Source organism: Caloenas nicobarica, chromosome 33 (genome assembly GCF_036013445.1).
Source record: "Caloenas nicobarica isolate bCalNic1 chromosome 33, bCalNic1.hap1, whole genome shotgun sequence".
In the NCBI taxonomy this organism is placed as follows: domain Eukaryota; kingdom Metazoa; phylum Chordata; class Aves; order Columbiformes; family Columbidae; genus Caloenas; species Caloenas nicobarica.
Window position 1 is genome coordinate 2,051,710 of NC_088277.1, and position 22,429 is coordinate 2,074,138.

Below are 22,429 nucleotides of genomic sequence, written 5' to 3' on the forward strand. Positions count from 1 at the left end.
AGGGTGGCTTGGAGATGCTGAGCCACTTCCCTGGGGTTTCTCGTGCCTTGGGAAGTGAGGGTTTGCAAGAACGGCCACGTGCGCATCCTCTCCTGCCTGAAACCCCATCCCTCCCTGTGTGCAGCCCGGCTGCTGCCGGTGGATTCACTGTCAATAAAACCACTGCAGAGAATGACTTGTCATCTGGAAGAAGAAAAAAGGAAGGGAGGGAGGAAAAAAAACCCACAAACCCTTTTAAAATGTTGTTATCCCTTATCCAAGCAGCACATCCTTCTCCAGGGTTCCATCAGGAGCCCGAATTAGAGGGCGATCACCGGGCGGTTGTCGTCCAGGCACGGAGCAATGCCGCCACGCTGCAGAACCGAGCAGGGAAGGGAAAGGCAGAGCTGGTGCCAACCGGGGCCGCTAAAGCCACCCTCCCGGCCTTGCAGACACATTTCCAAGTGCTGGCAGGGCCATCCCTGTGCCCAGCGGTGACCAAGGGAGGACAGTGGCTCACGGGGGTGTCCCTGGGCCCCATCTCCCCCAAGATGTTCCCCAGCAAAACCCCAGGTTCCTGCTCCTATGAAGAATGGGCGAGGACCCAGTTTGGGAGAGGATGTTCCAGAAAAGGAGCAAACCAAGTGTGTCCAGGACAGGATTTGGGGACAAGGTCCAAACACCTGACGCTGCTGCACCCCACCTGCCCGTGCTCCCATTAGCCCCAGCTCTGGCAGGGACGGCGCACTGGGGAGGCACCTTTGGGCACGGACACAGCTTGTGGGAACAACCCCAGGGTCTAGCTGTCCCTTTCCAACATCCCGCTTGTAAAGGACACGGGAACACACTTTTCCATTTGACTGCAGTCACCTTACTGGGAGCAGTGGGCAGGTGCCTGCTGGGCAGAGGTCTGCAGCGGGGTGTGTGTCCCCTGGGTGGCTCGGGTGACGAGGACACCCAGTTCTCTTAGGCAGTCACGGGGAGCAGATGGAGGCGAGGCCAGGCTGGGGATGCCGCGGTGCTGGGAGGGAACGGGCAGCGCTGGGAAAGCTGTGCCCTGGGGGAAGAGGGTGGTGAGAGCCTGGCCCAGGTTGGCCAGAGAGGTGGTGGCTGAACCATCCCTGGAGACATCCCAGGCCAGGCTGGACGGGGCTCTGAGCACCCTGAGCTGGTGCAGATGTCCCTGCTCATGGCAGGGGGGGCACTGGGGGAGCTGGAAGGTCCTTCAACACAAACCCTTCTGTGATTCTATTCTGTGAGTATAAGGAGAGCACCCAGCACCCCATCCCTCCTGCCCTGGGCAGCACCCTAGGGACCACGGCACCTTCCTGATGACTCTATATGTGCCAGAAAGCAAATCGCTGGGACAGGAGCAGCACGTCCCGAGCGGGGCAGTGGCAGGAGCCCAGCGCCTCTGGCAGGGTCTCGTCCCCATTGTGGCGAGCATCGTGCTGCGGATCGCGCTGCAGCGAGGAGCGGGGCTGCGCCCAGGACAGACACTCGAGGGACCGCGGTGTCCTGGCCAGACAGGGCTGGAAGGCACGCAGCTGCAGTTCGCCACAAAAGGACCAGCCCAAGCGTGTCCGAGCGCCTGTCCCGGTGCTGGGGCCACCCATGGGTGCAGCCTGTGAGGGCAGCAGAGGCTGTGGCAGGGAGAGCGGGGTCAGGGCTGTTTGGGGGGGCTCCAGCGGAGCGAGGAGCCCGAGCATCGCTGGCGGCGCGGGGGGATGGGAGCGGCACACGCACACACACGTTACCCACATGCACACGCCAGCAGCACCAACAGCCCCTGCCAGCAGCCTGCAATCGCTGAGCGCCCTGCTCCTCCTCCTCCTCCTCTTCCTCCTCCTCCTCCTCCTCCTCCTTCTCTTCCTCCTCCTCACTGCCCACCGGCCTGCAGCATCCCTCCGGCCCCACCAGCGCACAGACAATGACTTCATGCGGATTATGCATCTGAAGAAATCACCAGCTCGCAGATAGCCCCGGGGGGAGGTATCCATGTGTTTGGCAGGGACGCAGCCTCCCGCTCGCCTCCCTTCTCCCCCTCTTTCCTCCCGGCACCCGGCAGCTGCCTCCTCCCTGCCGATGGTCGCCTTCGGTCCCCCCGCACGGCGCTGAGCGAGGCCCCAGCGCATCCCACGCTTGCACCAAGGTACCGCCGAGGCTATTTTTATTCACCCTCTTCTTTTCCGATTCGCCTGCCGAGCTCGGTGCCTCTTCACACCCTCCGTGCTCGCACGGCTCCCGCTCCCATCATCTTCCCACCCAGCAGCGAGAGGTGGAGGGAGGCTCGTCCCAGCCCCGGCACCCGCGTCGCAGCGGTAACGCGGAGCAGAAGACACGGAGCTCCGGCCCTGAGCCCAGGTTTGCATCTTCGATTCCTTCATCTATTTGTGGATGCGCTGGTGCCATTCGGGGGAGGCGGAGGGGGGACCGGGGAGGGGGGACGGTGGAAAGGGTGGATGTGGTGGGCTGCTGGGGGGGGCTCGGCACGTCGGTCCTGCCGTGTGATGGGGAGGGCAGAGATGAGGTGGGAGGGGAGGAAATGCAAAAGGCTGCACCCAAATAAATAAATATAGAGAGATATATATACACATCTATGTGTGTGTATATATATATATAGGTTTGGGGCGAAGAGCAGGGCGCGGCAAAGCATCTGCCCCACGCAAGAGCAGCTGGGGATGTCCCCAGCGCCCCGTGCAGGGGCGTCACGGGCCGGGCAGTGCCAGCACCCTCGAAACTGCCGCGGCACCGGGCACCCATGGGCTCCCTCCTCGGCAGAGTGGCCACCCCGGGGTGCCGGCGCGGACCATGATGGACCTGAAGGTGGACGAGGAGGAGGTGGACAGCGGGCACCCGGTGAGCATCCAGGCCTTCGCCAGCAGCTCCACCCTGCACGGGCTCTCGCACATCTTCTCGTACGAGCGGCTGTCGCTGAAGCGCGTGGTCTGGGCGCTGTGTTTCCTGGGCTCGCTGGCGCTGCTCGCCCTCGTCTGCACCAACCGCATCCAGTACTACTTCCTCTACCCCCACGTCACCAAGCTGGACGAGGTGGCGGCCACCAGGCTCACCTTCCCCGCCGTCACCTTCTGCAACCTCAACGAGTTCCGTTTCAGCCGGGTGACCAAGAACGACCTGTACCACGCCGGCGAGCTCCTCGCCCTGCTCAATAACAGGTGGGTGCCGGTGCTCTGAGGTGGCCCTAGGTGACATCTCCGTGTGCAGGCCACCGCGTGTGGCCCCAGCCGCCTTGCCAGCCCCACGCCACGCGGGGCAGCGAGCAGCAGAGACGTGCACTCCATGACTGCGTGGGCGGCATCTCCTTATTCTCCGCGAGGAAGCAGATCCTGAGTTAGTTCAGCTCTGCAGCTGGATGCGGCCGCTGTGCGGCACCGCCGACAGCCGAGAGCGAGGAGCCACCAGGTCCTGCTAGCTCCTGGGCATGTGGCTTCCACGCTGGAGCTGTCCTGGATCGCTGTGGCATGTGTGGCTCCTGTCCTGGGTGCACGGCACATGCAGCAAGGCCTGGGTGACCCTGGGATGCTTGTGGGCAGATCCAGCACGCACAGCTCCAGCACCGCATCCTGGGTGCTTGGCACATACAGCGAGGCCAGGGGTGCCAGCAGGTGAGGCCACTGAGTGTCACCCACACCCACGCCAGGACCAGAGATCAGTGCCATCCCACGAGCCATGGGACCCTGCAGTCACAGGGTTCTTGGGGAAGCTCCTCGTCTGCCCTGCCCATCCCATCCCATTCCATCTCATCCATCCCCACCCCACCCCATCCCATCCCATCCCATCCCATCCATCCCCACCCCATCCCATCCCATCCCATCCCACCCATCCCCACCCCACCCCACCCCACCCCATCCCATCCCATCCCATCCCATCCATCCCCACCCCATCCCATCCCATCCCACCCATCCCCACCATCCCCATCCCATCCTGGTGGCTGTAGCAGCTCCTTGGTGGGATGGGTTTGGTACGTGGCCACTGCCCAGCTTCTCCTCCTCACCCATCCTCCTACCACCTCTCACGTGCCTCTGGGCCACTTTGTCCTGTGAAAAGCTCGGAAAATGCCACGTGCAAAGTGCCTGGGACTTTGCCGAGCCCACACTGGGGTCAGGGCAGAAGTAGCTCATGTGAAGCCCAAGTGACTTTCACCAGCGGGAGCAACCACTATGGTCAGGCCTGATCCTCTCCTTGCCCTTTCCCCTAAGATACGAGATCCCGGACACCCAGACCGCCGATGAGAAGCAGCTGGAAATCCTGCAGGACAAGGCGAACTTCCGAAACTTCAAGCCCAAACCTTTTAACATGCTGGAGTTTTATGACCGAGCTGGCCATGACATCCGGGAGATGCTGCTGTCCTGCTTCTTCCGCGGGGAGCAATGTGCCCCCGAAGACTTCAAAGTGGTGAGTGCCCCCGCAGCCCCAGCCCGACACCCCAAATCCCCCTGCGAGGAGGGCGTTTGTCTGTCCGTAGCCACTGCTGCCTCCTTTCAGCTCAGAAAGGACCAGTGTCAGCTTTATTAAGGGGTTGCCAGGTGATGCTGCTGGTTTTAGAGGTCCCGGTGCTCCCCAGGAGCAGGTGCTGGTTGGTGCAGCTGCCCAGGGTGCTCCCACATGGGCGAAGCTCCATGGGATCGCTTGGGCTCTGCAAAGCACGGTCATGCATGTTGGGCTGGAAACCTCGTGCTGGAAACGGCTGCGCGGTGAGGAGGCACCAGTGGAAAAGCAGAGAGAGCCGCGGCGGTGGCCAGTGGGTCCCGAGGGAGCCCCACGATCCCCTGGGGACAGCAGGTCCCGGTGGCACGGCGCAGCGTCGAGCCCCACCACGGAGGTTGTGTCTTGCGCTGGTGCATGGAGCCAGCACAATAAAGCCTTTATCCCGCCGCGGCTGCCGCTCCCCCGTCCAGCTGGGGATTACACAGTGCCGGCTATTCGGGTGCTGCCTAATAAATTCGGCAGCCGGGGTGGCTGTTTGCAAGGTGGCTTCGGTGTGAAGCGCGCGGCTCTGTAGTGTTCGGGGTCCCTGTCCTGGGGACATCCTGCTGGCATCCCCCATGGAGCGAGGACAAAGCCAAGGCACCAGCTGGGTGTCCATGGAGCTGCTGCCCAGGTCCCAGCACAATTCGGGTGATTTTAATCATCTGCATTAAGTTCCTTTGATGGGCTCTTCACATAGAGCAGCTCTGTGTTGTCAACCGTCAGGCGTTTTATTTGTTAAATGGAGGCAAGTTGCAGCCGGGGGAAGCTGGATCTTCTCCGGTGGGGCTGGTGAGCGGGTCCCAGCCTGTGCGTGGCCACCGTCCAGATTCGATACTGGGCTCTTCTCAGTGCACAGTTGTGTTTTCTGCGCCGAAACGTCCTCAGGGACCCTCATCCCAGCACCAAATCCCTTCATCCTCATCCCTCCATCCATCAGGGTCCAAACACCCTGCTTTCCACATGCCCTCCAACCAGCAAAGGCAAAATAACCTCGCAGCTGGTTTGTTATTCCTGCCTGGATTATTCCTTGCGAGCAGGTTGGGATGATTTAATAGATTTGATTAGAACAAGCTGGCTCTGTGCTGTATTTCTGTTACTCTTTGGGTTTCCCTTGCAGCCTTGTGCAGGCAGATCTGTGCTTAGGGCTGGGACGGTGCCGCCGACACGGGGGATCCACGGAGCAGTTTAGGAAACCTTTGCCCTGGCCCTGCGGGGGTCTCAGGGTTCACAGAAGCTTTTTGAGGGGTCGTTTGACAGGTCAATTCCCGCCGCCTCGCTGCTCCCTCCTCCCAACTCAGACCAGCCTGCGCTGCGCTCGGTGCTGCCCTGGGCCCGGTGGCACCGGCCAAGCCTGGTGGGTGCTGGGGACCGTCACCCAGCGGTGAACCCTTGTCCCCCCGCCCGCGCCGCCCCCGCGGGGGTCCCACCGCCCCGCGCCAGGGAGCAGGGGCCACGTTCACCGCTGCATTTCGGGAAGCCCTTTGCACCGTCCACCCTAGCAAGACGCCCGAGCGGGTGGTTTTGCAGCCAGCGCTGCTGCTCTCTTCCTGCTGATTCAGAGATGCTGTGTGTGGAGAGAGGTTTTGGGGTTGCCCAGACCCCCCAGGCTGGGGGGAGCTGCCTGCATGCAGGGATGCGTGTCGGTCCTCTCCCTGCGCCCGTCCCCTTTGCAGCCGTTTAACTTCAGTGCGACAGCTGGGGGCCGGTGGGGACAGCGGGGGCCGATGGGGACAGCGGGGGCCGAGCGGCCGCCCGGGCGATGCTGGCTGCATGCTGATGCTGGCCGGCGCAGGAGGCGACGGGAAGGACCGTGGCTCTGCCGCCCGACATGCCGCGGCTGCCGCGTTATCGGTCCCCGGCAGAAATGAGGGCTTGGGGGGAGACGCGGCAAATGCAAATGAGGGGCTGCCGGAACCGAAATATCCGGGGTGGCAATGAGGTGGCAGGAGCTGCCTCCTGCCCGCGTCCCACCTCCTCTTTCATCCCGCATCATCACCAGGCCACATCAGGGCGTCCCTGGCGTTGTTCATCCCCCTCCATCTCCACCCCCTGGCTGGTGCACCCCAAGGCTGGGTGCTCCCAGCAGCAGCCGTGTGCAGGATCAGAGAATCAGAGAGTCATTTTGCTTAGAAAAGACCTTTAAGATCATTGAGTCCAACCGTTAACCCAACACTGCCCAGTCCACCTCTAAACCATGTCCTTAAGAACCTCATCTCCACGTCTGTTAAACATGCAGGGATGTTCTAAGGACAGAGGTGGAGCTGAGCGGGCTTGGACTCATCCCGTATCGGGGACTGAACCCTCTCAGAAGAGCCGGGGGGAAACACTTGGCCCAGCCCGGCTCTGCCCTGGCTCCTCACAGCCCCTCCTGCACCAGGGGGTGTCTGGCAGCCACCAAATTCCCCCTCTGCATCCGTCCAGGACAGGGAGAAGGATGCACAGGGAGGAGGATGCACAGGGAAGGGGATGCACAGGGAAGGGGATGCACAGGGAAGGGAATGCACAGGGAGGAGGATGCACGGGGAAGGGGATGCACAGGGAAGGGGATGCACAGGGAAGGGAACGCACGGGGAGGAGGATGCACAGGGAAGGGGATGCACAGGGAAGGGGATGCACGGGGAGGAGGATGCACAGGGAAGGGAACACACGGGGAGGAGAATGCACAGGGAGGGGGATGCGCAGGGAGGGGGATGCACAGGGAGGAGGATGTACGGCAGGGAGTGGGGGACAAGGATGCCCGGGGATATGTAGCCATCTCTTCACCCCAGCCTCTAAATCCTGACACAGCCTTAAAGCCCAGAGGGAGAAACACCAGGCTGAGGGGCAAGTCCTGACCCCCCTCAAGGCACCGCCTTTCCAGCCCTGAGGGACATAGGCTGAGGATGTCACTGTCACCAGGGCTGTCCCCAGAGCCTCATCCCCTAAGGAACACACATGGGATGGGCAGAAGGCAGCTGCCCAGGTCCCCTTTGCATGACAGGGGGAATCACCCTCCCTGTCACCTCCGTTTCGGGACCGCGCTCCTCGATATGCTTATTAGCAGCGGAGATCGATGTTTCATGCTTTGCTACTTCATTATTTATAAGTTCGAGCCCTCGCTTCTCTGCGGTAACGCGCGGCCCTGCCAGCTCCCAGCTTGCGTCTCCTCTCCTCCCACAGCCCTGCTCGCTCCCCAAGGATCCACTCCTCGTCCAGCCAGGGAAAGCCCAGGAATCTTGCCTCTGGGTGCTACACCCCATTAATTTTCTTTCCATCCCAGGGAAAAAGGAGAAACCAGAGGAGAAGCTTCCCCTCCACACTCCAGTATGACCCATGGGGTGAGAACTGGGGCTGCCCCATGTAAAACCAGCACTAAACGTTAGGATGGTGCCCTGTGCTTGTGGCAGCTCTTTTTGGGGGTCAGAGCAGCCGGGGGTGACGCGAGCAGCCGTGCCTGGCACGGTGCAACGTCCCTTTGCAGCTTTTCATTCACACACCCTGCGAGCCCGTCCCCGGGGAGGGTCACGTCCCCAGCTCCTCGTCACCATCCTGCTCCAGGCAGGAGGCTGAGCTGGGAGCCCTGGGGCGCTGCGCACGGGACATTCGCGATAAACCACGGAGGATTAAGACCTCTGGACCATTTCCATGAGGCTCCAGGGCTGAGCTGGCACTGGAGAGAATTGAGTTTGACATGGAGATCATGCCGCTGACTTTTGCATTGGATTCTGCAGCCTCTGCCCTGGAAATACCGAGTACGCAGAGAAAGAGCAAGGGAGGGAACAGGAATGGTCCGGAGTGACCCTGGCAAACCCTGACCACAGTCCTCCTCACCTCCTTCCTCCCAGTGCCGGAGCAATGCAGGAGCTGCTGGGATGGAGGTCATAGAATCGTAGAAACACAGAATGGTTTGGGTTGAAGGGACCATCCCAGCTCCCCCAGTGCCCCGCCTGCCACAAGCAGGGACATCTGCACCAGCTCAGGGTGCTCAGAGCCCCGTCCAGCCTGGCCTGGGATGTCTCCAGGGATGGTTCAGCCACCACCTCTCTGGCCAACCTGGGCCAGGCTCTCACCACCCTCAGGGCCAACAATTTCCTTTTATCCAGCCTGAATCTCCCCTCTTTTAGTTGAAAACCATCACCCCTTGTCCTATCGCAACAGGCCCTGCTCAAAAGTCTGTCCCCGTCTTTCTTTAGGCCCCTTTTAAGTCCGGAAAGGCCACACTAAGGTCTCCCCGGAGCTTCTCTTCTCCAGCTGAACACCCCAACTCCCTCAGCTGCTCCTCCCAGCAGAGCTGTTCCAGCCTCGGGTCATCATGGATGGATGGATCCAGCAGCATTGTGCTGTACCCCACATCACCCCGTTGCACCCGCTGAGCCTCTCCACTGCCCCTTGAACACCACTGCACCTTGGGGAACCCCACTGAATCCCCCCAGATCGTGCTGTGCCCCTCTGCACCCCGCTGTGCTCCCTGTACCCTGCTAAACCCCAATGCGAACCCCCCCTGCACCCCCAAATCCTCTCTGCACCCCGAGCTCCCTGCTCAGCCCCCAGCCCACCTCACTCCAGCTGGTCGCGTTTGGGCTCAGCTCCTGCCCCCCCAGATTCTCCCCTGAAAAACAACCCTTGCGTCATTCAGACCTGCCCCGCTGGTGGGTGCCGGGCTGTTCTCCAGCACCCATGGGAGGGGTGCAATGGGGCACCCTCAGACTGCTGCTCTCAGGGTTCTCAACCAGGGGATGCTCCTGGTCTCCCTGCTCTACCGCGACCCCCAGCCCCCTGGGAACCCCAGCACCCGTGGGGAGCCCCAGGCGTCCAGCCCATGGCCCCCCATGGCCGTCGCGAGCCCGGCAGCGCCGCGGCGAGCAGAGCTCTCCTGCTGTGCAGCGTTAGTGGATAATCATAGAGCCGGAGTGAAAAGCATCTCCAACACAGCTGGAGAGACCGGGCGCGGGAATTACTGATACCCAGATATTTCCTGGAGCTTTAGGCAGTTAATAAACAAACCGCATGGGCCCAGTTGGCTCTGGAAAAACAACTTGGGGACCAGGCGTGGGTGGCAGGGCCGGCTGCTGGCCCCAAAAAGTGTTGTCTTTCTGGTTTGGGGCTGGTCCCCATGGCACACCGAGCCGTGGCAGTTCCCACTGCAGTGCCTGATAGGGCTGGCGCATTTACAAATTCTGTAAGACATTCAAGTGATTTATGTAAATCACTTTTTAAAGTGGCACATGGGTTCCTAAATAACTTATAAGTGTTTGAAACTGCTCGCGTGTATCCGTTATTTCTGAGCAGCGATCCACCTCTAGCATCCCAGCCCTTCTCCCCAGGGCCCATCTTCACCTGTATTATCCGCAAACTCCTGGCCAGGCTCACCCTCCACATCGGCCTCTTTCTGCTGTCAAACAGCAGCATCATTTGACTCCAAAGGCTGCATCATTTTCCAGACAAACGAAGCAAACCCAGTGGGACATGGGCTGCCTGGTGCAAAATAATTGGAGGTGATGGAGCAGAGGAGCAGTTGCTGATGGGACCGCAGCCGTTTGCTGGTGGGGACTCAGCTCTCCGGGGAAACACGGCAGGTTGGGATCACCCTGACTCCATCGGCAGCTCAGAGCCTGTCAAGTATCACGGTGTTTTGCTCAAAGCAAATCATGCAGAAAGCAGCCGTGAGGCATTTAGCCCTCAGGTGCGGAGCAGAGACGCTGGCGAGCGTTGCTCCGCAGCTGCGTCCTTTCCCCAGTCTCATCCAGCTTTTCCAGCCACGGCCACCCGCGGGGTGCAGGCAGGAGCATTGGGGATCCCTCAGCTGCTTGTGGCTCCATTCACCCCATGCTGACACCAACACAGAGACAGCAACTCGCATCCGAAGACGGATGTATTTCATGCTCATTTTGCAGCGGGACAGCGATGCTGCGGTGCGGCCCCGGTGCCGTTCCCGCGCGGGAGCAACGCCACCAGACCTGCCACCACCTCGGCCAGGCTGGAGCAGAAACGGGTCAGGAATAAGTGGGCTGAGGACATCGGCGCCGGGCACAGCGGGAGGCCGACGCGTGCCTCTGCCTCGCAGCCGCTTCATTAGCAGCTCTGCAACGGAGCAGGTAAATCATTTAGCGCCTGGAACCTCGAAGCTCTGAGCAACATCGCTCCCACCCGAGCAGGCGATTAGGAAAGGAGAGAGAAGGACACGCAGGAGCAACACCAGGTGCCCCCAGGGGTCATTTAGTCCCTGGCCTGGCCCAGGGGTGATGTCCAACCCCAGCAGCGTGCACAGAGCCACGGTGCACGGCAGCGCACCCCGAGCTGTGCACACCTGGACACACCGTTTACACCTGGAGCACTTTGCACACCTGGAGCACTTTGCACACCCAGATGCACCGTGCACACCCGGAGCACTTTGCACACCCAGAGGTGTCACGCCAAGAACTCAGAGCAGCTCAGATGCACCTCAGGCCATTCCTACTCCTCTTGCAATGCCTTTGCACATAAAGAATCATTAACAAATGAATTATTAATTATCATTAGTACAGTTTAATGGCATCTGTGGCTGCTGGAAGAGATGAGGAGGCTTTTGAGCGCTCTCCGGCTGCGATTGAGGAAAGGATGTCCCAGCTGGGTACCTTGGGCACATGTACTCTGCCGACACCAGCCCCCAACCACCACCAGCATGTGGGAATTTTCCAAATTCGTCCTCTTTAATCTCCCTGTAGTGTTTATCCAAACCCCAGCTGAGCAGCAGCCAGGCACACAGCACCTTCTCCAACCGGGGGTATTTGGAAGAATCCACCCAGGAAACCCCCTAGTGCCATTTTCCGTCTCTGCCGCCGTGTCAAGCAGGGAGCAGCCGGGGTGGAGGGGCCAGGTCCCCGAGGTTGTGGAGCTGCACAGGAGGCAGAGATCACCACAGGGAGATCTGGGAAGTTAACTGTCTCGAGGCCTTTTGCCTCAGTTTTAATTTATCTGGCGTTTAATAGACGCCGTTGTTTTATCGCCTGCAGAGATCCTGGCCGGAGCCGGGGCTCTCTGTGCAGCATCACTGCAATTCCCGAAACAACCGTGACTCAAGAAGCTTCTCACCGTCTTATTTATTTATACAGGCCTCGACACTTGGATATTATAACCTTTTTTTTTTTTTTTTTTTTTTTGAGGCTTTTTTTCTGCTGCATGAAGGGTTTGGTGCGTTTGCATCCCGGCTTTTACCACAAGGACAGAGACAGAGCATGGGATGGCGCTGGGGCAGGGGGCTTCCCTCCCACTCTCCGGCTTATCGGGGATTTTAAGCCCCTTCTCCTTCCTCTCCAGCAGCACCAAAGCCCAATAAAGCGACGGGGAGACCCATCCAGAGCAGCAACACGCTGGGGCCACGTAACCACCCTGCTTGGATTAGATTAGATTTGAAAACCGTGATGCGTGCAGAGCCAGAGCAAGCAAAGGCAGCAAGAAAACCAGATAGGAATACAATTTTTTTTTTCCCCCCACCAATAAAACCGTCAGCTTGAATCTGCTTGCACAAACCATCTAAGCAATTGTGAAGGATGTCGGAAAAAATTGCAACCTGCTTATGGGTAATTTGTGATCTGCGGGAAACACAGAAAGGCATCGGGGTAAGCGTTGGTACAGAATAATCCCGGCTGCCCCGGAATTAGCGGCCCCTCAGCAGCATCCCCCACATCCCGGCGGGGCAGGAGCCGGTGTGGTCCTAGTGACACCTCCATGGCACGAGGGGACATCACGACAGGTAAACCACCCGGAAAGCTCTATGCATTACAAACTGTTTGAATTATAAGAGCGTAAATAGATCCCCAGCAAGAAGGAGAAGGCGGCTGTGGGAGCCACAGCAGCGGATGCACAACGAAGGGCTCGGCTGCAGGTACATCCTCGATGGCCTGGGGGCTGCAGGGGGTCCTGGCTGAACCCCGCAGAGACCCCGAACCAGCGGGGCTGCAGGTGGCCCCTGCACCCGGAGTAGCAGCCGCAGCACCCGGCTGGGCAGCGCTGGCCCAGGGAAGCTTTGAAAGATTAATGGAGTTTAAATGGAAGCATTTGGAGAGGAGATAAGGCTCGGCTGATACGAAATCATATGGAACAAGGGAAGCCAGGGAGGCCCCAGGCCCATAATGAAGTCCACTTAGCACATTACTCACCATAATGTGCTTTTTATTAAAGTCCTGTGCTGCAGATGCCGGGGCTGCAGCCGATAAGGGGGACGGGATGCCCCAGGGACCCCTCCACCAAGAGCAGCTGGGACGGAGCACACCAGCCCTGCACAGTCCCAAAAAGAGATATTCGGTTTCCCGTGTGAACAGGGATGGGGCTCCTGCATCACCCAGCGCCGCAGCATCGCTGCTCCCCATGGCTGGGGCTGAGCTACCCAGGCCCGCAGGGATGGGGTGGAGAGGAGGCGGAGGTGGGGAATAATACAGAGGAAAAACTCCTTTTTAATCATCAATTTTTCTGCATTAGAATGTGACATGCTAATCCACTGTGAAGCGTCTAATCTGAGGGATAAAGGGCCGGATAACACAAGCTGTGGCTGGCTTGGCCAACGGAGCGAGCGGAGGCAAGGTGGCAGCATCTGATAAGGGGCAGCAGGATTAGTCCCGGCAGCGATCCCGGCACCCGGGCAATCCCACCTCGCTCGGCTGCCCCGGCTCTGCCCCTCGCCCGGGGTGGGGAGGGACCTGCACTGCAGAGCTGTCCCAAAGTGGCTCATCCTGCCCAGGGCAGGTACCACCACCAACACCTTGGCAGCTCCGGGAGCCGCAGAGCACCCTCGCGAGCCAGGGCACATCGCAAACCTCATTTTTCTCCCCCCTGATGCAAGGCACCTGGCTGTGCGGTGCCCATCAAACATCCATCCCCCAAATCCTGCTCCCAGTTGCACCCATCTCATCCCTCCCCACCACTTGCTCCGGGCACCCCAGGGATGATACAGGCGGCTTGGCGGGGATGGGCAGTGCCCAGTGACAAAACCAAGCGGGTCCAGCTCCCGGGGCTCTTTCTGTGACAGCCTCCCCGGGGCTGGGCTGGGATAACAGAGCTTGCAATGTTGTTTTCTCCTCGCCTCCTCGGGGATTGGTTTATCTCTATGAATAACTCCATCCCGGCTTTGATCTCCTCTGCCATTAAAGCGTGACAGGCTGTGAAATGTGCTGTTGCTGCCGTCAAATCCCCCTCCCGCCGCCCCTGTGCTCCCCCGCTCCGGGGAACCTCCTTTCCCAGGCCGGTGATGAGCTGCAGAGCAGCGAGCGGGGCCGAACCGCCCCGGGACAGCGGCCAAACGCTATTCGGGAGCCAGGAAAAACCAGGCTCCTTCCACCATCCCGCATCCCTGGCTGCAGCACTGGGGGCCATCGAGCATCCCTGGTCCTAAGCGGTGGGTCGGGGTGCGGCGGCATCATCCCAACACGCGCCGCCACGGGGGCTGATGTCACAGCTAATTATAGCATCCCCCGTCCCTCTCCCCCGCCAAAGCTTTACCTGAGAGAGAGTAAAAATAACTCCTGGCGAGGGAGGAGCTGGAACGAGCCCGAGGACTCCTCCAGCATCTCCAAAACTTGCATAAACCAGGACAGCACCCCCCTGCCCGCAACGTGGGGACACGGCCATGGCTTGTCCCCAACTGGGGAGTCAGGACATGCTCCCGAGGGCCGGTGCCACCGTGCTCCTGGCTGCGGCTCTACCCAGTCACCTTCACCCTGGCTCCGGTGTCAGCTCAGGGACAGGCGGTGGTAACCGGAGCCGGGGCAGCGTTGGTCCTCCCGCTGCTGGGAACCAGCCCCAGCACGCTCCGCAAGCTGCTTAAGCTGAACGAGGCAGGTTAATGGCCCCAGCTGATGATGGAGTGTTTTCATTACAGCATCTCCCTCTCCCTGCAGCAATTGGTCCCGAGAAGACACATTAAACCTCCCCCCGCTGTGGGATCAGCTCAGCCCCTTGCTCACACCATCAGGGACTCCCTGGGCAGCTAAACAAACCCCTTCAGGCTCCTTTTCATTTTTCTTCTCTTCTCCCTCCTACAGACATTACACAGAAACTCCCAGCCCCAAAGCTGGGGAATGCCAGGAATCCCACCCGACCCCAGCTGCTCACTCCTGCCAAGAGCAGCAACCTCCAGCACCAGTCCGTGTATGACCAGCCCAGTTTTCTCCCAGCTTGTTCCCCCAGGGCTGAACCAGCCCAATATCCCAAAATCCCATCCCAGGTGAAGCCCTGATGCCTTTATAGCCCAGAGCTGCCCACAGTGCAGCTGCACCTCATTTCTATCAAAGACAAAGGGCTGGGATGTGATCTGGTCATAGGATCACAGAATCACAGAAGGGTTTGGGTTGAAGGGCCCTTCCCAGCTCCCCCAGTGCCCCCCCTGCCATGAGCAGGGACATCTGCACCAGCTCAGGGTGCTCAGAGCCCCGTCCAGCCTGGCCTGGGATGTCTCCAGGGATGGTTCAGCCACCACCTCTCTGGCCAACCTGGGCCAGGCTCTCCCCACCCTCAGGGCCAACAACTTCCTTTTATCCAGTCTGAATCTCCCCTCTTTTAGTTTAAAACCATCACCCCTTGTCCTATCACAACACGCCCTGCTCAAAAGTCTGTCCCCATCTTTCTTTAGGCCCCTTTTAAGTCCGGAAAGGCCGCACTAAGGTCTCCCCGGAGCTTCTCTTCTCCAGCTGAACAGCCCAACTCTCTCAGCCGTTCCTCCCAGCAGAGCTGTTCCAGCCTCGGGTCATTTCTGGGGCTCCTCTGGCCCCTCTCCAACAGGTCCAGGTCTGTCCTGTGCTCAGGACCCCAGAGCTGGACGCGGTGCCCGGGGGGTCTCACCAGAGCGGGGCAGAGGGGACGATCCCCTCCCTCCATGACACCATCTCCCCCATGACATGGGGGCTCCCCAATCCACCTCCCTGGCCCCATTTTCCAGGATGAGTTTCCAGCTCAGACTCTCTGGGTTCCTCCCAAAAGGCACGACCTTGCTCTCGGCTTTATGAAATTTCATCCTGTGGCTCTGGCACTCATCCCCAAGGTCACCCACCTTTTCTCCCAGGTGCTGACAGCATCCACAGCTTTGTGGCAACTGCCACTGTCCCTCTTGCACAAGGGCCACATTGAGAATATTGAGCTTTAGGAGCCCCAGGACAGAACCTTGGGGGACAACCTGCTGTCACATCATCGGTCGTAACCTCTCATTGTCCTGGCTGAGCCTGCCCTGGCAGGGATCCCCAGCACACGCCCTGCCTGTTACACTGACATCACTTGCTTGGGAAGATCAGATAATTTTGCACCAGTATCAGATCAGATTTGTACAGGTTTCCTGGTTGCATTTGTCCGCCTGGTTTGGTGGTGCCCGTATCCACGAGCTGCGATGTGCCTGGGGACCGGGGAAGGAGGCACCGCAGCCCAGCCGGCGGGCTGGGGGTGCTCATCGCACCCGGGCATCAGCAAAACCCCCCACCCAGCTCCCGCGCATTGAGGCGCTGCCGTATTTAGATGCTCCCCTTCCCCTTGGGCCGGCGATGGCGGCTGCGGTGCCGGGATGGGGCTGGAGATTGTTCTGTGGTCGCATCGGATGCTTTTATGAAGTGCTGAGCGCAGGAAAATAGCAAACCACAAGCAGGGGCCATGCTGCTGCAGGGCTGCAGGGAGGAGAAGCCTTTGCTCCAGCAGCCAGCCCGGCCACCAGCTCCGTCCCACCGCCCAGCACCCGCGCTGCCTCCCTGCGACCCCCAGCCGGCTCGGGCATGAGGCCTGGACACCGTCCTCGGGGAAGTCATGGCTCCCCATCTCCCCTGGGGATCCGGAGCGTGAGATGACACACCCTGAGGAGTCATCGCATGAACCACGGCAGCGCCCAAATCCTGCCAAAACCAGCTCCGGCTTGGAGGAGGATGGACCTGGCACCACTCAGGATGTGGCACCACTTGGGACTTCGCATGACTCAGGACCTGGCACCACTCGGGACATCGCACTGCTTGGGACGTGACAGCCCTTGGGACGTGGTACCACTCGGGACATCGCACCGCTTGGGACATGACAGCCCTTGGGACATGGCACCGCTTGGGACACCGCACCGCTTGGGACATGACAGCCCTTGGGACATGGCATCGCCTGGGACACCGCACCGCTTGGGACATGACAGCCCTTGGGACATGGCACCGCTTGGGACACCACACCGCTTGGGACATGACAGCCCTTGGGACATGGCACCGCTTGGGACACCACACCGCTTGGGACATGACAGCCCTTGGGACATGGCATCGCCTGGGACACCGCACCGCTTGGGACATGACAGCCCTTGGGACATGGCATCGCCTGGGACACCGCACCGCTTGGGACATGACAGCCCTTGGGACATGGCATCGCTTGGGACACCGCACCGCTTGGGACAGGACACCCCTTGGGACGTGGCACCGCTTGGGACACCACACCGCTTGGGACAGGACACCCCTTGGGACATGGCACCACTCAGGACATGGCACCGCTCGGGACAGGACATCGCCTTCACCGGGTGTCCCTGCGCACACGCTGCTGCCCCGCGGCACAGGAAGACGAGCCTGCGGGGACGGGTGCCACCAGGTCTGGAGGAGAACCACGAGAGCTTGGGGACACCACAGCATCCTTCCACCCCCCCGGCACGACCCAGGTGGGCGCTGCAGCACGACGGTGTCACGGGCATTTTGGGAAAACCTCTGGCTCTGGCTGTCCCAATGAAGAGCGTGTCGAGCCCGGCAAGCCCGGCATATGGCGGCTGCGGAAACAGCCCAGAGCCCGGCAGGGAGGGCCTGGCCGGAGCAGCCGGTCAGGCTGCCAGGGCCATGCAGCCCTGCAGCGAGGATGGAAGATGCGGGTGGGCAGCACGCCGGGGGCTGCGCGCACACTTGTGCACACACTCGTGCAAATTGTGTTTGCCGGAGGTGGTGGTCCCTTGGGTCCCCGGGCAGCACTGGGAGCTCCTGGAACGTTGGTGCCTCTGGAGCCGGTGTGTCTCTGCTCCATCCTGCAGCCACAGCCGGCTGGTCCCAGGGGACCCAGGGAGCCTGCAGAACCGCCCCTCGCTCCTCCTCTCCTCCTGCTCCTGAAATACCCTCCTCTCGCCATCCCCACTGAGCATCCCTCTGTTCCTCGCTCCTGCTTGCCTCTCGCTCCTTTTCCCTTCTTCGTTTCTCTTCCCTGAACTTGCCCCTTGCTCCTTCCCTGCTCTCCCTCAGCCCCTTTTCCCCACACCCCAACGCACAGACTCACCGTCGCAGACCCCCAGGCTGTGGCAGGGAGGGGCTCAGGACCCCCACACCGGAGCTGGGACCCCCAAACCGGAGCCAGGACCCCCACGCTGGACAATGCCCCTCCAGATATTCTGCACCATCTCCTTCTCCAGCGAGGAAGGACCAAGAGACGCCGAGACCACCGGGAGGGGAGAGAACAGAGCAGACGAGTTCCTGTACGGGCAGGAGGAGGATGAAGAGGAGGAAGAAAACACAGGGGCAGCAGCCACAGACTTCGTGGCCTTTGCCAGCAGCTGCACCCTGCACGGGCTGAGCCACATCTTCGTGGAGGGCAGCCTGGGCGCTCGGCAGGCGCTCTGGGCGGTGGCCTTCCTCCTCTCCCTCTCCGTCTTCCTCTACCAGGTGGCCGATCGCATCGTCTACTACCTGGAGTACCACCACGTCACGCTGCTCAGCGAGGAGGAGAGCCCCGAGATGACCTTCGCCGCCGTCACCTTCTGCAACATCAACCGTGTGCGGGTCTCGCAGCTCAGCCATGAGGACCTGCTCTACCTGGCTCCCCTGGTCGACTACGAGCCCGGGATGGAGCTGGGCTTTTCCCCAGCCCAGCCTGGCCCCGGGGATGAGGACGAGCCCCTAAATTTGTATGGGTTTTTTAACCGCACTTGCCACCAGCTGGAGGACATGCTGCTGAGCTGCAGCTACCGGGGTGAGCGCTGCGGCCCCGGCGACTTTGCGGCGGTGAGTAGCCCCGGGATGGCTGGGCGGCAGGAGCAGCTCCGGCCGCACCGTGCTGGATCCGGCACGGTGGTCGATGCTGTCTTTGCCAGTTCGCTCAGCGACAGGCTGATATTTCAGCCCCATCCGCCGGCGCCTGAGTATCTCGCTGGAGATGGGGACGGCGCCGGCTGCAGGGACCTGCTGGTGGGACACAGAGAGCAGCCCCAGGGCTGTGTTTGAGGAGGTGGCCAGCACCTCCGTCCCGGTGTCACCACCGCCCATGGGGCACCACACACTCGGCAGACAGTCTGGCAGCAGCTCAGCGGCCTGGAGATGTGCCGGCTGCTGGAGGTGTTGGCTGGAACGGCCGAGGAGGGACGGGGTTTCAGGATCCTGGCCAGCCCCATCCTCTGCAGGGCTGGGAAGGGCTTGGGGCAGGCGCTGGTGTGGGTGCAGGGCTGAGCACTGTCTTGGGAGGTTGGGACTGCCGTGAGGCCTGTGGGGTTGAGGTGCCATAAACCTGCAAAGTGTCTCTGAGTCAGCACCGTTCCTGTGCCCATCACCTTGGTGGGGGACGTCTCCTCCTCTACCGGGGCAAAGACGGACAGTTCCAACAGCGAGAGACACCCCACAGGGCAGCAGCCAGGGTCAGATCATCCCCCAGGCTGGGGATGGCTGTGTCTGGAGGTGACGATGCCGTCCCTGCTCCATGCCATGGTCCTGGCAGCAGTTTGGTGCTGGCAGAGGGTCCCAGCCTCAGCCCCGTGTCCTCTCCGCAGGTCTTCACGCGCTACGGGAAGTGCTACACCTTCAACGCGGGGCAGGACGGGAAGCCCCGGCTCATCACCATGAAGGGGGGCACCGGTAACGGCCTGGAGATCATGCTGGACATTCAGCAGGATGAATACCTGCCGGTGTGGGGGGAAACAGGTGAGCCAGCACCCCAGCAGCTGTCCCGCAATCCCCTTGGCCACTGGCTCCCGGGTGCTTCCCAGCCCCTTCCCAGCTCCCCACCCCATGGGTCCACATCTCCCAGGCTCTCTCCTCTTCCCTCCTTCCATTTCTCATCACTTCGGGTCCTTTTCTTCCCTTTTTCCTCCTTGTCTTTGCTCTTCGCCATGGCAACTCCCCATCGGTTTAGACAGGCAGCCACCACTTGTTTATAAATAGAGGCAAATGCTTTCCCTGCCACTCTCCCCGGGTGCTGGAGCGGGAGGGTCAGAGGGGACAAGGACACGAGGTAGCAAATGGATGGATGGATAGATGGATGGATGGATGGACGGACACGGGAATGAATTCACTAGGGGAAGGGTGGGAGACAGGAGAGGTTTGGGTCCTGCTTGCAGCAGGGCTCTGTACAGCCCCGTGCTCACCCCGCTTCCCTGTGCCGCAGACGAGACCTCGTTCGAAGCCGGGATCAAGGTGCAGATCCACAGCCAGGACGAGCCGCCGCTCATTGACCAGCTGGGCTTCGGGGTGGCCCCCGGTTTCCAGACTTTCGTGTCCTGCCAGGAGCAGCGGGTAGGGGCCGAGGGGAGGCCGGGGGGTGCCCTCCCTCTCCGGGCTGTGGGCCAGACCTGCTGTGGGACACGGAGCCTCCTCCCCGTGCCCTCCACCCCATGTGGGATGGAGAGGGGGACCCAGCCCTGGGGACCGACGCAGCGAGGGTGCCGGGGGGCTGCTCTCCTCAATCCTGGCTTCTGCCCCCTCCCAGCTCATCTACCTGCCGCCTCCCTGGGGCGACTGCAAGGCTTCGGCGGGCGACTCGGAGTTTTACGACACCTACAGCATCACCGCCTGCCGCATCGACTGCGAGACCCGCTACCTGGTGGAGAACTGCAACTGCCGCATGGTGCACATGCCCGGTGAGCCCCGCGCACCGCCGGCTCCCGTCCCCTCCACGCTCAGCCCACCGGCGCTGGCCCACCGGGAACACCGGCTTTGTCTCTCCCGCAGGCGATGCCCCTTACTGCACCCCGGAGCAGTACAAGGAGTGTGCGGATCCTGCCTTAGGTGAGGCTGCCCGGCCCCGGAGTACCCAGCGGTAGGTGTTGGGTTTGTCCATCTCTCCATCTCCGTTTCTGCCTGCACAGATTTCCTGGTGGAGAAGGACAATGAGTACTGCGTCTGCGAGATGCCCTGCAATGTCACCCGCTACGCCAAAGAGCTCTCCATGGTGAAGATCCCCAGCAAAGCCTCCGCCAAGTACCTGGCCAAGAAGTACAACAAGTCGGAGCAGTACATCGGGTAATGCGCTGCGGCCACAGGGATGGGGCAGCATCTTGTCTCTCCTTCCCAAACCTCAGCCTGACACCGCTCATGTCCTGTGCAGGGAGAACATCCTGGTGCTGGATATCTTCTTTGAAGCCCTGAACTACGAGACGATCGAGCAGAAGAAGGCATACGAGGTGGCCGGCTTGCTGGGTGAGCGTTGCTGGCCGTGCTGGGGACCCCATGGCAGCACTTGGTTGGCATCTCCAACAAATTGGTCTCATGTTGTCCCCGTGCACCACGTCCCTGATCCCGAGAGCGGGGCGCCTCAGGGACTGGTCACAGCGGTGATGAGTTCTGCCCGTTCTCTGCTCCCTCTGCCACCAGACACCAGACCTGACCCCCAATCCCCTCTCCTCTGCAGGTGACATTGGGGGGCAGATGGGGCTGTTCATTGGGGCCAGTATCCTCACAGTACTGGAGCTGTTTGACTACGCCTACGAGGTGAGTGTCTCTGCTCAGGGGGCCCAGGTTGTCCTGGAGCACCGAAACGCTTGTGTGGGACGTGGGGTAGAGCCCATGAGCCCCCGTGGAGCTGAAATCTGGTTCTGGCAGGTGATAAAGCACCGGCTGTGCCGGCGAGGCAAGTGCCACAAGAACCACAAGAGGAACAACACGGACAAGGGCGTCGCGCTGAGCATGGACGACGTGAAACGCCACGTAAGTGCCGGGCATGTCACGGGAGCTGCTGGTCCCCACACGCAGCCCGGACGCTGCCACAGATGTGCCATGGGGTGGGGGTCACTGTTTTGGGGACCACCTGGGACAGGAGCGGAGGTACCGGACGGGGATGCTGTGGGGAGCCAGGACGCGGTCCCTGCGCGGGTCTGGGTGGAACCGATGCCCCCAGCACCCCGTCCACCTTCTGCCCCGCAGAACCCTTGCGAAAGCATACGGGGCCACCCGGCAGGCATGACGTACGCAGCCAACATCCTACCTCACCACCCGGCCCGGGGCACCTTTGAGGACTTCACCTGCTAACCGACGTCTGGATGTACAACCTGAGCTACCAAAGCCCTCCGGAGAGCTGCCCTTCTCCCTGCCAGCGCCAGCGGAGAGACATATCTAGGGGACATTGCTCCTTGCCACGGTGGGACACGGACAAGAGCGACGGCCTCGGATTGCGGGGCAGGCGGTCGGGCCGGGTCGGTTCACGCTCGAACCCGGCGCGTGGCCCCCGCGGCAGCTGCTCGGCGCCTGCCCCGCGACTTCAGAGACTCGAGGACGCTCCGGCCCGGCCGTCCCCGCGGCGCGGGGAGCGACACGCACAGCGGGCTGGGGCACGGGCCTGCCCTGTCCCCCCCCTCGGCTCCCCTCGGCCTTTTTAACTAGAAACCCAGAAGCCAAGAAGAAGCAGCCGTTCGGCCGCAGAGTCTCCATCCACAGCCCTGTCCGTCTGTCTGTCCATTGTCTCCATGCCTATCCTGCTCCAGAGCCTTGGCCGGCGCTTGCTGGGACCCTGGATCGCTGAGGAGCCCCGTGGCGCGTCCCCGGTGGTCCCAGGAGAGCCTCGCTGTCCCTTGGCGCCGCGGTGGCCCACGGCCCACCCTCACCTGGGCACTCCTGGCCGCTCCACGCGCACGAGGACGGGGCACCTCCGCCTCTCCAAAACGTCTTCCTCGGCACCCTGCCCCCCGAGCTCGCTGGGAGCCCCACGGGGACCCAGCCGGGGGTGGCACTGAAGACCCCTGACCCGGGCACCGTCCCTAACCTGTGTCGGGTTGGGCGATGGTTGGTCTCCCTGCCCCTCTCCTGGGCTCCTGGCCAGCGCCAGCCCTGCT

At 61.4% G+C, this 22,429-nt stretch overlaps 1 protein-coding gene across 4 annotated transcripts; it reads left to right on the forward strand.

Annotated features, from left to right (window-relative positions):
• Positions 1–2,790: 2,790 nt before the first annotated feature.
• On the forward strand, positions 2,791–21,629 carry ASIC1 (acid sensing ion channel subunit 1). 4 transcript variants are annotated; one of them, XM_065654433.1, is made up of 14 exons: positions 2,794–3,155; positions 4,200–4,395; positions 4,703–4,734; positions 6,032–6,036; positions 7,898–7,918; positions 19,122–19,307; positions 19,771–19,898; positions 20,092–20,242; positions 20,334–20,390; positions 20,471–20,624; positions 20,710–20,801; positions 21,013–21,092; positions 21,204–21,308; positions 21,525–21,629. In XM_065654433.1, exons 1-14 carry the CDS (start codon positions 2,794–2,796, stop codon positions 21,627–21,629), a joined length of 1,674 nt encoding a protein of 557 aa, XP_065510505.1. The 4 variants fall into 4 exon arrangements, with proteins under 4 accessions (XP_065510506.1, XP_065510505.1, XP_065510502.1 ...); XM_065654434.1 differs by lacking the exons at positions 4,703–4,734; positions 6,032–6,036; positions 7,898–7,918 and having other exon boundaries at positions 2,791–3,155; positions 19,157–19,307; XM_065654430.1 differs by lacking the exons at positions 4,703–4,734; positions 6,032–6,036; positions 7,898–7,918 and having other exon boundaries at positions 19,157–19,307; positions 20,710–20,837; positions 20,944–21,092.
• The last annotated feature ends 800 nt before the right edge of the window (positions 21,630–22,429 follow it).